The sequence below is a fragment of the Aspergillus karnatakaensis genome (genome assembly GCF_047715665.1).
Source record: "Aspergillus karnatakaensis strain CBS 102800 unplaced genomic scaffold BJY04scaffold_95, whole genome shotgun sequence".
Taxonomy (NCBI): Eukaryota; Fungi; Ascomycota; class Eurotiomycetes; order Eurotiales; family Aspergillaceae; genus Aspergillus; species Aspergillus karnatakaensis.
This window is the reverse complement of record NW_027395807.1, coordinates 30525-46073: the sequence shown is the minus strand read 5'-3', so window position 1 is coordinate 46073 and position 15549 is coordinate 30525. Positions and strand designations below refer to the sequence as shown.

Here is a 15549-nt window from a genome sequence, read left to right as displayed (position 1 = left end):
AGGCACCGGAAACACCACGCCTTCCCCTTGTCTAGGAAATATGTATGACGTGCGGACGGTAAGATCAATAAGGATGTCGAAGTCCAGATCAGGGTTGCTTTAGCTTGCAACGGCCAATGACCATCCAGAGCACTCATTTTTCTTTCTCTACTTTCTCTTTTCTGTTTTTTTTTTAGACAATTTTTCTTAGGAGGGGGAAGGCGACATCATTAAACAGGGTAGATAGCACAGAAATATGGATATTGTCAACGCCAAGATGAAACATCCAGCATCCTGCAACATTCAGAACCAGAGAGCTCATGGCATACAAAGGTTATAGGGGAAGGATCTTGTCTTGCGGAAGTTCAGTGGTGTACAACGAAGACCGGATAAGTGAGGAGGACAATCGTCTGAAACGGATTCGCTGGGTATCAAGAGAATGTCGAGGGTATGTATTGAGAGATGGAAGACTAAACCGACTGCAGATGCAGCAAGCTCAAGCTCCTCTGTCCCTCCTGGCGGCTATACATGCGTCGATCTAAGCAGTGGGTTGGTGCTGAGTGGGCATGCGGTTGCCAACGGGCATACCGGGATACTGCCCACCAGCCTGCTGTTGCTGTTGGAGATTTTGATAGTAGGCCATTTGCTGCTGCTGTTGTTCGTTCGTCATGTAGCCAGGGTGCATACCCGCAGGGCGAGGGATGTTCGACTGCTGAGCATTGACATTGTTGTGACTCAGGTCCTCAGGAGTCTCCGCGGGGACCTCGGGGGCATCGACACCGTTCTCATTGGTAGCGGTATCAGGAGCGTTGAGGCAAGCCTACGGGTTCGGTGGTCAGTCCTGGGTAAAGAGTCGGGTGGCACTAAGCTTACCTGGATGAGGTTCTTGCCCTCAGGTTTCGTCACCAATGGCTGGAGCTTGGGTGTTGTGAAAGTATAGACGAGACCAGTCTCGGACACGACGAGTAGAAGTACTTGCGTGCCTGTGAGGACGGAGAGTTCGTATGCCTGTGGACGCGAACGCATTGACTGTCAGCAGCGCTTTGACAGTGGCGATTGCATAGAAGAAAAGACAGCGAGGTCATTTGAAGGTATGATATCGACAAGCGATAGAAAGGCAGTACTTGAGCTGTAGAGCAAAGTGCCAGGCAAGGCTGGACGCGGAGGCACGCACCTTCTTCATAATTCCCGCCTTCCGCTTGGAGAAAGTAATGTGGCGACGCGACTTATCCTGGATGAACTTGATCTCAATCTTCCTGCGCTCGCGACCGGGCTTATCCTCATCGTCATCGTCATCATCAGCGCTCATGCGAGAACGCTTGCTACCGCGGTTGTCGGGGGCGCCGTTACCGGCGGCCTGCTGCAGGTCGTCCTGGGTGGGAGACGGGTTCTCGTCACCAACGGCGGTGATGTCGGCCATGATGGAATTTATTGGGAATCGGCGAGGAAAGGATTGAACGAGTCGAGTCGTTTAGTGAAAAGAGGTCAAAGAAAGGGTATCTTGAATCTTTGAACACGAATGCCCAAAGAGGAATGATGCTGTTGAGGGGAAGGGAGGATGACCAAATCGAGTAACGCGTTTGGCTTCGCAGGGTTTGGGTTCAGAACGAGACTCAGAGAGGTGAAAAACGGGGGAAAGAGGGAGGTGCGGCCTCTCAAGAAGGCAAAGTGTCGAGGCTAACAGGAAGGCGGTGGCTCACGTGAGCTCTTACATTACATTACGAGACCCACACGTCATTTACCTACTCCTCACTCACTCACTCACTCCCTCCTCACTCATCCTCCACTCCTTCTTCAGCTTGTAACTGACATTCTCCGTCCTTCTCCTCTTATTACTAACGACTCGCAAGCTTCCAGTAAACCTCTCCATTGTCCTCTTCACGGTAACCTTTCGCCTAGAATCGACAGCAATCTGGCGACAATTCGGCCGGTACTAAAGTGTCCAGACCACCATGCGGAGACCCTCGGTTCTTGGCAGAACTCATTATTGGAACAAGCCCCATAACCTGCCAGCGCTATTATTGGTCAGCAGCACATTCCTCATCATTACAGCGTAATAATACGTACCGGCCCCCCATCCTACGACTCGGTTCAGTCCAATCTCGATCCCGCACTGCAGACTTCCCCCCAGCCCAGAGCAATGGATATCTGCAGACTGCAGAATCCTTGTTGGAGTAGGGGGCGGAGTGGGCAGACATTATGATTAACACTCCCAGTAACTGCAGCTTCCAATTGAGCTACTGCAACTGTAGGAGTAGGCTCTACTCCTGGGGTTGAGACCTCCCAGCGTAGAATACTTCGCCTACCTACGGAGTACCGTACCGTGACTACCGTCACGACTCACGAACCTAAAGACGGTGATCAGTGGGTAGTGCACAGTAGTTTCCCCTAGGGAATGCAGGACAACGCATCAACTCAACTCTCGACGCCGCGACGGTCAAGTTCAACGGCTAGGTGCTGAGACAGAAGTACCTTGCTTCGGAGGCTGTTCCTTCCCTTCACCGGCAGACGCTGCCCACTGCCCACTACCCACCAGTGACCAGTGACCAGTGACCAGAATCAGACTCCAGTAGCCGAGTAGTCTGCAGTAGTGTAGTCTACTCCCATCGTCGTGAACCGGCCGGTCATACGGAAGAGATCAGAGTACGTCTCAGGTATCCTGAGTTATGCTCATCAACTTTCTCCTGATGTCCCAAACGGAGTATCCCATCTCCTCCACAAGTCACAGTACGGAGTACTACTAGTTACTAGGTACTATGTAATAGCGAATGCAATATTCAATAATCCCACCCTAGAACCCAGCCCAGCCCCATCTCCAGTACAGAAGTAAGCCAGCCGAAACATCGCGCCACTACGGGAATATTACCGGTAATCTCCATCTCCATCTGCATCTTGAAACGTCCAGCAAACCTAACAGGCTAATAGTAACAGCACGAGCATGGAATCAGAGAGAGAGGGGGCCAAGTCCAGCACAAGACCAGCACTAAACCAACCCAAGCGAAACATCTCGTGCAAGTCCAGCCCAAAATTCCCAAACGGTAAAACAATAGTCTATGATCTGTCAACCGTTAGTTTAGTCCGTTATCCTTCAATACTGAAGCTTAATCCCATTCCCAGCCCCAGTGGGGTTCGATCTTTCGGCATCTGAGCAAAAGAACCTTTACCCGGGATCTAGATTGCCATGGTCTGTCTCAATGTGGTAAGTAATGCACGCGTTCGAACGTGGAAATTGAAGGTGAGCCCGAGACTCAGACTGAGACTCAGACTCAGACTGAGTTGAGTTGAGCTGAGCCGAGCTGAACTGGGCCCCCGGCCCAGCCTCCAATTCCTGCTCCGGCTTGGGCTTGGGCTTATACCAAGAGAATCTTGAGATGAGCTTAGCCTGTGGTGTGCGGTGTTCGTATCTGCAAAGGGCAACGATGGATGGACACCTGCAGGGCTTGCGAAGCGATTCGTCAGGGTCTCGGGGCACTATGAACCTCTACTATTCTTCATGCTAGGTATTGCTACAGAACAGCTGGAGGAAATACATAACTATCGTGCTTGGTATTCCAGGGTCGAGAGACTGTTCCGTAGTTATAGAATACTTTCGTAGACGAGAATGTATATACGACATCCCTGCTCAAATCGCATTTCAGAATCTCAGCAAATGGAATCGAGTCGCTTGGAATGCTCTCCTAGGCTATGCGTCTATTTGTGAGATACTCCGGAGTATGAGGCGTTGAGATGCGTCGTATCTGACTCTGCAGTCGACGTCAGCAAACCCCATGATGTCGTCAGCTTTCAACATGAAACATGCGCTTGAAACGGGCGAAATTGAGGCGAGCAGTGAACAAGGATGAGATGATAAGTTTTTCATCATATTAACTATTGTAAACGGTATCCTGGCTAAACAAGATCTAGACTTAACTCATAAGGTTCCTGGAAAATGACATTTGCGCCAATAACCGAGGAAGCGAAATTCTATTTTTACATATGCATCAAGCACACCAACTCATCCCACAGCTCAACAGTTGAGGGGCTCGGAAAGGTCGCTCGTGCGTGATGTTGGTTCAGAGAATAGGACTCAACGAGAAAATGCTCGTCGCTGGAAACCAGATTTCAGACTTTGACTGCGCCTTGTTTTCGCCAGAGCAACGCCAAGTAATAGCCAATTGAAAATGTGCATGTTCGACTACATCGGTAGTAGCTCCAAAAGGACACCCTGCGGCCGCTTCATAGATGTCATCCGTCTTCGTTGTTGATAGAAAAGAAAATGAGATAGGGTCGAAAGTGAAAGAGGACCAATGAATGTAAATAATGTGCAAGAAGTGAAGTCCTCATGAATATCAAGGTCCAGCCTTGGTATCACGTCGTACAAGGAGAATTACCGGATGTTAACACCGAAATCCCGGATGCCAGCACCACCGCCCCCTTTGGGTCCGAGCCAGACAATCTCAATCACGCTGTGCCCTTCGTCCTCCTCACGCACATACCACTGGTGAACGTTATCGCCGACGACGTAGGCCTCACGCAGAAGCCACCTGTCCTCGGTGACGCCTTTCTGATTAGGGAAGCGGAGAGGTCCAAGGCGTGCTTCGTAACCGCGAGGGTCTTCCTCCCAAGTCTTCTCGGCATGATCAAAATTGATAGCATCGTCAGGGGTGTTCTCGTCGTAGGTGTACTTGACAAGCGAGTATCCGTTGGTGAACACCCAGAATGTTCGAACAGACTTTCCGGTAGAGTTGTTGACGATCTCCTCCTGGTCGAAAACCCAGCGGCGAAGGATGGATCGGCGGCCGGCGGCAGCCGAGGCAGCAGTCATCTTCACAACATCCTTGTTGTACCAACTGTTCCAGTGGTGCAGAGACTCAATCTTACGTCCGGATTCGTAGACACCGTCGACTGAGCCCTGCATGTCCATCTGGTAAAGAGATGGCCAGAGGGTGAGGGGAGTATCAGCGAATCTTTGAATGCACTGGCCGAGTTTCTGGTCGCCAGGCTGTTCACCCCAGGATTGGCACTCATCGTAATGAGACTCGAGGTTGTCGAGCAAAGGCTTAGACACGAAGACACCAGCACCTCCGAAAGCGATGTGGCCAAAGGTGTCAACCTGCCAGCTGGCCTCAGACAGAGCACCAATGTAGTGCTTCTTGCTGGTGTCGAACAGGTTCAATTCGTGTGCGATGGTAGGGAGAGAAAGGAAGAAAGTGTCATCATCAATGAAGCTGACCCACTTGGTCTGGGGGCGAGAAGTCCGAATGACTTCAGCGAAAGCCTGCACCAGACCGAAGTAGCGGGCCGTGAAATCCAGGGGGGATTTGATCAGGTGCAAGTCAAGACCACGGTTGCGGAAGTAAGTCTCCTGCTTCGCGATGTCGTCTTCCGAATCGGGGACGAGAACGATAATACCAGCCTTGGTGTTACCATAAGAGTACAGAAGAGAGGGGAGAAGACGGTCCAGGCGGTCCGCGGAGGTGGCCAGACCGAACAACAGCTTATCAGTCTCGTCAATATCATGGTCGGCGGCGACATCCACGTCGATAATTGAGGGACAAGCCATGGCATCCTCCTTGTTAGAAGGAGAGATCACCATGCCACGTTCGAGGACGGTCATCGGAGGAAGCACAGGCACACTGATATCCTCAAGCGACTTGTACTCGGTCTTCGGGGGCTGGAAGTTCGGGCGGAAGTATGCACGAGTGTAGTTCTTGCGGAGAAGCCACTCGTTGAAAGGCAACGGGGGCTGAATGTTGGGATCCGCATCGCATTGCTTCGCGATGGGAGCGGGAGTTTGGAGCTGGATCTGAGGAGTGCCAGACGAGGTGACCCGGTCGACGGGGTGTTTGAATCGAAGGAGGGCTTCGCGATCGTAGCGTTCGACGCACCAGAAAAAAAGTCCTATTGAGAACAGCGCGATGAGAGGGAAAACCGTTTTGAGACGGAAGGTCGGCATTTTGCTCGGTGTATTATAAGTATTCTTCAACATGGAAGTGGTGTGAGAGATCAAGGAGTCGAAATGTTATAGTCCGTGGAATCGATCGAACATCGATTGGAGAGCAGAGCGGCTCAGGGGGACTCGTTATCGCAGGTGTAAAGGAGAAATGATCCGATGGCACAGGGTTCAAGAGAGTGTATATGGCGAACGAATTCGCCAAAAAGTTTGTCAACGAAAGACTGGCGGGTGTTGAGGCTTGTTTAAGAGTCTCAGGAGCACTCTTGCGAAGTCAACAAGTTACCGCGCGGAACAGGCGAAAATCCAGGGGAAACGGCAGTAAAGGAGCACAGCTGGACGAACGCCCAGGGCGGTTATAGAAGGTCAAGCTCTGGGAGAAGAAAAGGGCTGAAAAGTTATCGAGCGTCTCGAGACTCTGGGAAGGGTGGTTAAGAAAAGAAAGAGAAGAGGGGGAGCGCTGTCAAGGAACGAGAGAAGTGGAAGAGGGAAGGATGATGAGGACTCAGGACAGACGGAGGCAGGAGACGGTGGATTGAAAAGGCGATCCCGAGTGGAAAGCGGGAATTGGGCCACGGGCTGCCTCTCGTAATCCACTTTTGTAAATTACCGCCATTTTGCCTCCTGATTTTCCAGGCCGACCACCTATCAGACTTCAACCATCAACTACCAGCCTTCAATGGTCATCTACTCCATATGTAGCAAACACAATACTCCGTCATCTCGATCCTACTGGAATACATGACTCTAAATCTGATCTCAGCACCTCGCGAAGCACAGAAAGAAGTACAGAAACACCCCGTGTGCAGTGCTCATATTTTCGATGTCGATCATAGACACAAGAATGCCCGGAGTGGATGCAATCAGTCCAAGTCCACAGGCACAGGCAGTCAAGCAGTCGACGCATCCGATGATGTATTTTTCGTCTACAGTTCTTTCTGGACCCTTGCCATCAAGATTCAAGAGTGTTCCCTGGGATTCTAACGATAGGCCTGTCCGTCGAGCCTTGTAAGGATGAACCCCTGAAACACTTTCATGCTCTTGCGCAAAATATGCTATCCTATTCTGTCATCTTTGGACGATGCTGTATTAGAGAGACCATGATCGATCTGATATCAACGTGGTTGAGTATATACTCCCCCGGAGTATACGGCGTAGAGGTTTGGAGACGACATTCCAGCACTATCCCAAGAAGATTCAGACGGAGGGATATGCAGGGCATCTCCAGCCTAGGAAGCTGCAGTCAAACTCTGTAAACAGAACATCCCACCCATGATCCATCAGAGCAACAAACAGAGTCACAGACATTTCAATCTCCAAATCACCAAGGCATGCATGCGCATCCCAGAAATGTCGTTGTTTCATGCTGGACTCTCAAACGCTGATCACTGAGGTCGCCAAAGGGTCTTAAAATACAGCAAATCGTATTTTATATTAAGAAATTGAAGGTAAGACAGCTCCGCCGAACCTCACAGTGGCGGCGTCTTCTATTTTTGTTCATCGTCCAATACTGCAGCCCTGGCGAATATTGTTAAGGCAATCATGGTTAGTTAATACGGCAACATGCAAGCTTCTCACCTGCACCAGATATTCGACATGAAAATACCGCAAGTACTTCTGCTGGTGGTGGTGCGACCCTGAAGCAGCTGCAAAAATTCGGTGTGAAGCGCAATCGATCAGCGCGGGCTCCCGCCAGGCTGGCCAGTCAGCGCTGACCGTCTATGGGTTCCCTCTGCGAGCCCCACGGGCCGCGTGTCCCATGCATGGCTCTCTCTCCCCTGAGTTTCTGGAGATTCTTTGAGATCAGAGATTGAAATCAACTCGAAACACCCTTGGAACGACATCTCGAGTGACCGATTCGACGCAATCATCGCCTCTAAGCTTTGGTAGGCCTGATCAACGTGGGCTTCTGTGGCCAGCCTTTTATCTCAGCTTCCGGAGGGAAATCCCGCGCGATGAGGTGAGCAGGTTCCGCGCTTCTGCTCGTACAACTACTATATCCGGGACTTGGGTTCACAATTCATTTTATCACGGGTACACGCCTCATCTCGTTCATGTCATCTCACCATCCTCGGCAGATATCTCGTTGCTCTCTCACATCGGCCCCCCAAGCAGACACCCTGTATTGTTCGCCCCAGCGGTGGAGGAAGATCAGCATGGTTCAGCTCCTCCAGCTCCCGTCTACGGAGTCGGCGACGCGCAAGACAGTTGACATCGGTGATCCAATTATAAACTACAGCCACATACGTAACTTTGTCTCGCTTGCTTCTGCTGCAGAATCTCCCGAGTCCGAACTGCGAGGATATCAGAATGCCGAAGGCTGGTGAATGATCGCCCGTTGTTGCGAAGTCCGGGACGCAGCTGGCTACTGCAAAAGAGTCTGAGTATTCCGTACTCCGTAGGCACAAAAATTCAACACGAGACTGTGCCCTGCAGAGCGGCTCTGACTTGAAGTTGACTTCAAGGTTCAACATCAAACTTCAGACTCCAGAGTCCTTCAGGGCTGACGAGTCTGACTGACGGTTCCGTCCCGTTACACTAACAAACTTGACAGGACAGGGTCCATGAAATGATGCCAAGCGCGGATCCTGATTTTGTTCCCTCCAACGCCTCCACCCGCTTCATACTCATAGACGCAGCTTCTCACCCCAGTATGTAGAATTGTGATTGATAGTTGAACCTGCCCATACACCCATCACTCAGAGCCACGCAAACCCCTCAGCATAGGTAATCCTTCGCCCCCTCGTCCCTCGTATCTACGGAGTAGATCTCATCGCTGATTGACTCGCCACCGAGCATCAGCTCTCTCATCTTAATGAGCCAAGCGCGCTATACAATGCACGACAAGCCAATCAGCCTTATCCAAATAAGCGCCTTCGTCTCGTCACAGTTGGAGGTATATTACTCTGGCTGGACCCCTACGCGCCTGGATTCTTATTGTGACTTGAAGGCATGGGCGCAAATTGCACTTTTCAAAGACCCCTCGCTAATTTCATTCTCGAATACACAAGAGGAAATACGTATTATTTTTCGTGCTCATCAAAGCAGTTCGCGCCAGACTCGTTAGCACCCAGTAGCGCGCGTCGAGCGATAAGCGAGATTAACAATGAGCCGATCACCAATATTTTTTCTGAACCAAAATGCTCAGAAGAACCTAACGGAGACAAGGACTGACAGTAGCCTTGGGTGTCGTGAGATGTCGCCATCGGCACAGTATTGTATTGTCTCGGGATCGACCCTGGAATCTCGGTGGTTCTTCTCAAATATTAGGTTGAATCTGTTGATAGCCAATTCGTCCAATGGATTCTGCAGCTCGACATTGCAGGCTGCATCAGTCACAATTTCTCCGCCAACCAGGACTTAGGAGAAGCGCAGCCCAGGAGTGACCGGCCAATGTCCATCCATCCGTACGGCGTACGGACTCTGGAGTCTGGAGCTGCGGCTCTGCATTCTCTTGTCCTAAGTAAGCCCTAACTTTCTCAATCTATCCAATTCATATAGTTCCGGAGTATTGCTATAATGCAATCTCAAGGGACCGAAGACCAAGCAACCAAGCTAGCTAATCTGCCCCCCACAGCGATACAAGTTTAACTATCTATGGTATCAAACAAGAACTGCTACAGTGATAGTTGGAGAATTTTCTTGCTTGAAATTCTTGCTAGCTACTAACTAGCTGATTAGATTCTTCTTTGTATATCTATTTTCAAAGCAGACTATCACAGGCAAGCTGCCCGTAAGATCAGTGAGATCTATGGAGCGTAAGCCCCGAGGCAGCCGTATACTGGACCTGTTGATTAGCAGGAGATGTCCTTCGTCTGACATTACTCCGTACAACATGCCAACTAATGCTTGCTGTGAGTATCTGCTCCCCCCCCAAACTATGTGTTTAAGATGACCTGCTCTTAACATACCACCTTTCTATCGATCTTCACTGCAGCCGCGATATGACATATAAATCTTTTGAACGGCTTGATACCATAAGCTGCTGCTAGTAGCTAGTTCTCCTACGACAAGACAGCGGTGAAGCGTCCCCTGACACCATCGTCCATGCTTCCACATCTAACAACAGCGCCATCACCAGCTATATATCCCTAAAGTAAAAGAGAGGCTCGATGCTCCCCTTGTATAACTTTCTACCAGTCCATTGACCAGCTGAATGCGATACTGGATTTCAACTGCAGCAATAAACCCCGTGAGGTGGATGTATCAAAGAAAGGACAAATGGTAAACCCCTCAAACGCAAATAATGCTATCGTGGTATCTAGTGAGAATCAGAAGAAAAAGGTCGATCTGGTAAGCTGGAAGCTACTGAAGGCAACCAGAGGCACTACAGCATCAACATGTTACAGTTCGGCCCACTGCCTAGTGAGCATCAAGAACGCTCTGAGATGCAAGGACCACCATATCTGACGGAGACTCAGCAATTTCACGCAAAGATTGAATCAAGACAGGCTCATCTCAGCCGTCGTTGACTTCTTGATGGGACGCGACAGGTCTGTAGCTGAAAAAAACCGGCGTGGGTATGTATACCGATGTTTTTGGGCCAGTCACTAATGAATGATCTAAGACATGGTTACCTCGGACGGCTCGTTTAGCAGCTGGTGAATCAATTGTCTGACCGACAAGCTAGAATGCAGTCTGCAATACGCAGCGCGAAGCACTGGAAGACGGGTTCAAGAGTGCCATTAGATTAAAAAGCATCGTTCCCGCAGAGAGGACATCACCAGCAACCAGCATCCTATATAGACGCTCTGATCGACGAGCTTCATTGTAAAACACCAGTGTCCGTTTGTCGCAGTTTCCTTAGAGCGCGAGGTCTCATCGACACTGGAGTCCTGCAGCGGCTGCTCGATTCCAAGAGAAGCACCAGCGTTATACCGAAAGTACCTGTCGGTTGGCTTGGTCATTGGCTGACTTTATGGCAGATATCCTATTATCTCACTGGAGGAGATAGTCTATGCTTGGTGGTAGAAGTGAAGTTGTAATCCAAGTGCTAGGTAGATAAGTAGGTAGCCTTAGAAATACGATGGTGAATGTTGGCATTTTCACCGAAGCTCTACTCGCCAATCTGGAGCACGCGCCCCAGGAAGGATCTGACTGGTTACAGCTGATAGTTAAGCAGAAGGCTACCAACGGAGGTAACAGGGGCTCTGCAACTGTAGAAGACCAGAATTAGCCTCTCGAGAGGAAGTTTAGACCTAGTATGTTGGTCAACTTGGTCAGCCAACGCTACGCAATCCACCCTGCCAAGCTGCAGGCGGGCGCTGTCGAGACAGGTAGGTTAAGCTTTGATTTAGTGTCCAACCTAAATCTAACGCTGACATCCTTCGATATACAGAAACTAATTAACCAACATACGCCGTAGCCCTGAGAAAACGAAAACCCTCTAAACCAGCATTACAATCAACATTGACGAAAGCAGTACTTGCCCTACCGTATCGACTCAGCTCACAACATCACCTTGCACCCCTCCGCACTCGAAACAACAATCGTCAGATTCTGCTTCTCACTCCCCGGCGTAGTCACATCCGTGCCCGGCGGTAGCCTGAGGTTAGGAAACCCCTGAAGCAAGCGGACAAAGCCATACGACGCCTCCGCGAGCGCAAAGTCCTCTGCAGATCGGATATCAAATTAACCACTGCGTGATGAATAAAATCTACGGAGGGAAACGGGATGACTTACTCCCAAGACAGATTCTAGGCCCACCATGGAACGGAAGGAAAGCGAATCCCTTCTTCTTCACCGCGGGATCAGCCCACCGTTCCGGAACAAATTCGTTTGCGTCTTCGCCATAGATGTCTTTGCTGCGGTGCATGAGATATGTTGAGAAGCCGACGCCGGTGCCTTTGGGGATCACGAGCGGGGATTCGCCGTCGGAGCCGCCGCCTCTGGGGAGGTAGGTGGTCTCGCGAGCCAGTCGGACATTCACTGGGATCTGGGTGTATAGGCGGTTGGCTGCGCGACGGGGTTAGATCCTTCAGAAAGAAGAACGATGGTGGAAGAGACACTTGACTCACTCTCATTGAGGACGTATCTGAGATAGGTCATCTTGCTGATTTGGGCCCTTGTCAGCTCCTCTTTGTTGGTAGCAAAGGAGGCTATTTCTTGCCGAAGGCACTCCAAAGATGCTGGATGGCGGACTAATAGATAACTAGAAGATTGTTACAATGTGAGTAAACGGCCTCTTGAAGTTGCAGCCAGTAGGGCACTGCTTACCAAGCCCGTGATATCAAACAGGCAGTCGTGTCCCTGCCTGCAATCAAAACATTCATAAGCTGGTCGCGAACCAGCTTACGATCCTTGAGCTCCGCATATAGGTCCAAGATGAATGGGTTGACGCGAGAATACGGCTTCCCGCCATTCTTTTCAAGGTCCTTGAGAGCATTATCAACATAGCGACTGGCGTATTGGTTGATCAAGGTGCATGCTTTGAGGTATTTGGGAGGGGTATAGAGCCAGGAGAACTCGGCCAGCCTCATGCGCATGGCTGAGATCTGTGATGTGTAGCCGAAGGCTTCTGCAAAATCCTCGTGATCGCTCTGCGTGAGGCCGGTCGCTAGTTCACCGAAAATGAGCGAGACGGTGGTGGCCAAGGTGAAGCGGAAGAAAACAGGCTGGAGATCGACAACCCCTCTGCTTTCTCGCAGGCTCGCCAGCATGCTTTCCACGGGCTTCTCGAATATGGACATGTCCTGGTACTGCATACGCACGAATTGCCGGCGCATGATCTCGCGCGAATGCTTCCACGCGTGACCATCCTGGGTGAAGATGCCATGTCCTATCATAGGTAGGAGTGGGTCGCGACTCAAGCCAATCTCCCAAGCTAGATGGAAATGACATCCTGTCAGCGGGAGCAAGGTCTATGGTGGGTTTGCTTGCGTAAACTTACAGTCAAAGTCTGTCTGCAGCATAGCCTCCAAGTTCCTCGGGTCAATAGTAAAATAACCGACTCGGCCAAGCAGCTTGATTTGGAAGGTCTTTTCAATCTGCATTTTCTCAAAGTACTCGGCTTGTGTGGCAAGTAAGGTCCCGCGCATGAATGCTTCGTACTGAGCCTTGAGAATGTCGAGGGCAAAGGGCCACTTGCAGGGCAGCCTCTTGTAGACAGGCTTGCAGCCATGCTTTTGCCCGAATAGCTGGATGATCTAGACAAACAATCCATGAGCTCGAGATGGCGTAACTGCACAAGGCGAGCCTCCTACCTTGTTTTGGCCACGGCTCTGAAGGCGTAGATACACCCACCACACAAGGAGAAGACCGAGTGCCACAATTCGCCATCCAGGAATCCATATCGCTGTATGGGTAATCGCGGAATGCATAGTAGGCAAAAGCTAGCAGGGCACAAAACCAGCAATAGTAAGAAGTATAGACAGAGCAAGGAAAAGTGAGACCAGGTGAGCAAAGGTGAGCGAAGTTGAGCATAGTTAAGTAGGCTATAACAAAGAGGATGGCATACGAGAAGCTGAGCATAGTCAAGTGGGCTGTAACAAAGAGGATAGGATGGTAGACGAGGTGGGGTAGCTCATGGGACAAAGGACAAGGCGCAACGGCCCTCGGTTTTGTATTGTAGACTCACGCCCCGCGATGCCTATGTCTGGTACAGGGGGGAAGGTTTCCGGTACTCAGAGAGATACATCAACGTGCGTGTTGTCTGTCTGCAAGCAAATATCTGCAGATTGTACCTAGTCTCGCAAGTACACCATCCAAGGTGAGGTTATAGATAGACGGGTAGACACAGGGCGGGGTGTGATATTCAACTTCAACAATAAGCCAAAAATAGACATGACTTATCAGATAGATAGAGGCTGGTAATCATCATGCAGGTGGTAGTTATAACGCACCGGATCCGGATGGTTGGAATCCTTGACCAGCGGGCAATCTGCCATTTTTAGTACGGAGTATGCTTGAGTAACTCCTCCATTCCCCACACATCTTTCTATAACCAGGCCAAGCTAAACCCCGCCTATATCAAACTAAGCTGAACATCTCTTAGCAGGATCGATTCCGAGTTCCTGTGGGTCTGACACGATCTCAGGGCTCACTGCGGGTCAAACACACAGCATCAGACCTCCAGCTTGTCGGCCCGTTCTATTTCTGAATACTCTCCAAGGTTCAAGCTCTATAATGCAACTCTCAGAACCTTTCAGGTTGCAGTACCCGGAAACCCCTAACAAGCATTCTAGTCCTCCGCCTCTACCCCTCTGTCCCCGTCAATTCGCGCGCCGCCACAAAAACCACAACCCTCCCCAAGGGCGGCGGGCCCACAGGAACGGCACCAATCCTCGTCCGCAAGGGCGAGGCAGTCGGATACTGCGTCTACGCGATGCACCGGCGCAAAGACATCTACGGCGCCGACGCCGACGAGTTCCGCCCCGAGCGGTGGGAGAACGATGCGCTGAAGAATGTAGGCTGGGGATATCTACCATTCAACGGCGGGCCAAGGATCTGCCTAGGGCAGGAATTTGCACTGCTGGAGGCGGGGTACACGATTGTGCGGCTGCTCCAGACTTTTGAGGTTAGTGAGCCGGTGGAGTGGGCCGGGATGGAGAAGAGGGTTGGCGAGGAGAGGCAGGATCTTACCTTGGTTGTCTCCTGCGGGGAGGGCTGTGTGGTTCGAATGAGGAGGTATGGAGAAGCTGGCTACCTATAACTAGTTAGTGAGTACTACTGTATCTCGGAATGGGATTCCGGTACGGGGTAAGTGGGTAGATGTGGGGTAGATGGCACGTTGATATTTTTTGGAGTAAGATTCGAATCTTGGATTGCTATGTAGTACTCTGTATGAGGGTAGCTGTTCTTCCGGGGTTGGATGGATGTTGTTGTGGTGTGGTAAATTGACAATCAAGATGGATAGATGTGGTTTACCTTGGCAGTTGCCTGGCACAGGATTACGGTACTTGTCAACACTGATCAACCATCAATCCTCCCATCCAATCCACATTCCCTCGCCCAGCGACCATGATGTGTGCCAAATAGACTATTACTTCTTAACCAAACGATAAAATGGATGACTGGAAATACACACGACCTGTCACAATTCTCCTGACCATAATCGCATCCCCTCTCTACCTGTACGATGAGATAGCGACCGGTAGCGCACAGCGGAAAGCAAGCGCCTATTTCAAAAGAGTCATTTCTCCCCTTAGGCCTTCACTGCGTTGCGCGCTTACCATCCCCTCTGTACTGGAGGAAGAGAGCAAGAATTCAAATCACAGAGTACGAAGTCCGAGAAAGACGACATCAACACAGGCGCAGAGCGGATTCTTTAAACTCCCCTGGGACCTTCGGGAGATTATCTACAGCGATGCTCTCCTGGCTATTCGCGGCGTACATATTCGTCAGGACGTAGATGGCAGGCTTTTCGCTGAATGTCGCCAGTGGTGCGGGGAGTTTCCCTGGTCAGTAGACGACCAGGACCGGGGCGATGCATACAGTTATCGATGCTGGCATTTCATCCAGGACAGTGCACCAGATCGAAATTCCAATATCAAAACATGTGATACGAAGAGATACCAGGGTGTTTGGCCGTATAATGTGCTCGGAATCTTGTGCATCCTTCGCCAGATGTATGTATCGACTTTCTTTCTTTTTTTTTTTTTTCCCGATGTGATTCAACAATTGCACATGCTGCTCGTTCC

The 15549-nt window shown here is 50.6% G+C and overlaps 5 protein-coding genes across 5 annotated transcripts; 2 read left to right on the top strand and 3 right to left on the bottom strand.

The window, feature by feature from the left end:
- Window positions 1-282: 282 nt before the first annotated feature.
- Window positions 283-1594, bottom strand: BJY04DRAFT_173594 (MADS-box domain-containing protein). The gene is made up of 3 exons (XM_073709280.1): window positions 1154-1594; window positions 853-987; window positions 283-799 (listed from the first exon to the last, which is right to left on the bottom strand). Exons 1-3 carry the CDS (start codon window positions 1397-1399, stop codon window positions 518-520), a joined length of 663 nt encoding a protein of 220 aa, XP_073564658.1. The 5' UTR covers window positions 1400-1594; the 3' UTR covers window positions 283-517.
- Window positions 1595-3818: 2224 nt separating this feature from the next.
- gfsA (glycosyltransferase family 31 protein) lies at window positions 3819-6404 on the bottom strand. The gene has a single exon (XM_073713304.1). It carries the CDS (start codon window positions 5945-5947, stop codon window positions 4346-4348), a length of 1602 nt encoding a protein of 533 aa, XP_073564657.1. The 5' UTR covers window positions 5948-6404; the 3' UTR covers window positions 3819-4345.
- A 4955-nt stretch (window positions 6405-11359) lies between these two features.
- Window positions 11360-13230, bottom strand: BJY04DRAFT_233249 (cytochrome P450; the record flags this gene model as incomplete). The annotated part of the gene is made up of 6 exons (XM_073719933.1): window positions 11360-11523; window positions 11594-11866; window positions 11929-12062; window positions 12128-12734; window positions 12801-13056; window positions 13114-13230. 6 exons carry the CDS (start codon window positions 13228-13230, stop codon window positions 11360-11362), a joined length of 1551 nt encoding a protein of 516 aa, XP_073564656.1.
- Window positions 13231-13501: 271 nt separating this feature from the next.
- On the top strand, window positions 13502-14561 carry BJY04DRAFT_224613 (cytochrome P450; the record flags this gene model as incomplete). Its single annotated transcript, XM_073718021.1, has 2 exons — window positions 13502-13508; window positions 14095-14561. 2 exons carry the CDS (start codon window positions 13502-13504, stop codon window positions 14559-14561), a joined length of 474 nt encoding a protein of 157 aa, XP_073564655.1.
- A 353-nt stretch (window positions 14562-14914) lies between these two features.
- On the top strand, window positions 14915-15477 carry BJY04DRAFT_203018 (uncharacterized protein; the record flags this gene model as incomplete). Its single annotated transcript, XM_073713303.1, has 1 exon — window positions 14915-15477. A coding segment is annotated over one exon (563 nt), but the record flags the coding sequence as incomplete, so codon positions are not given.
- Between the last annotated feature and the right edge of the window lie 72 nt (window positions 15478-15549).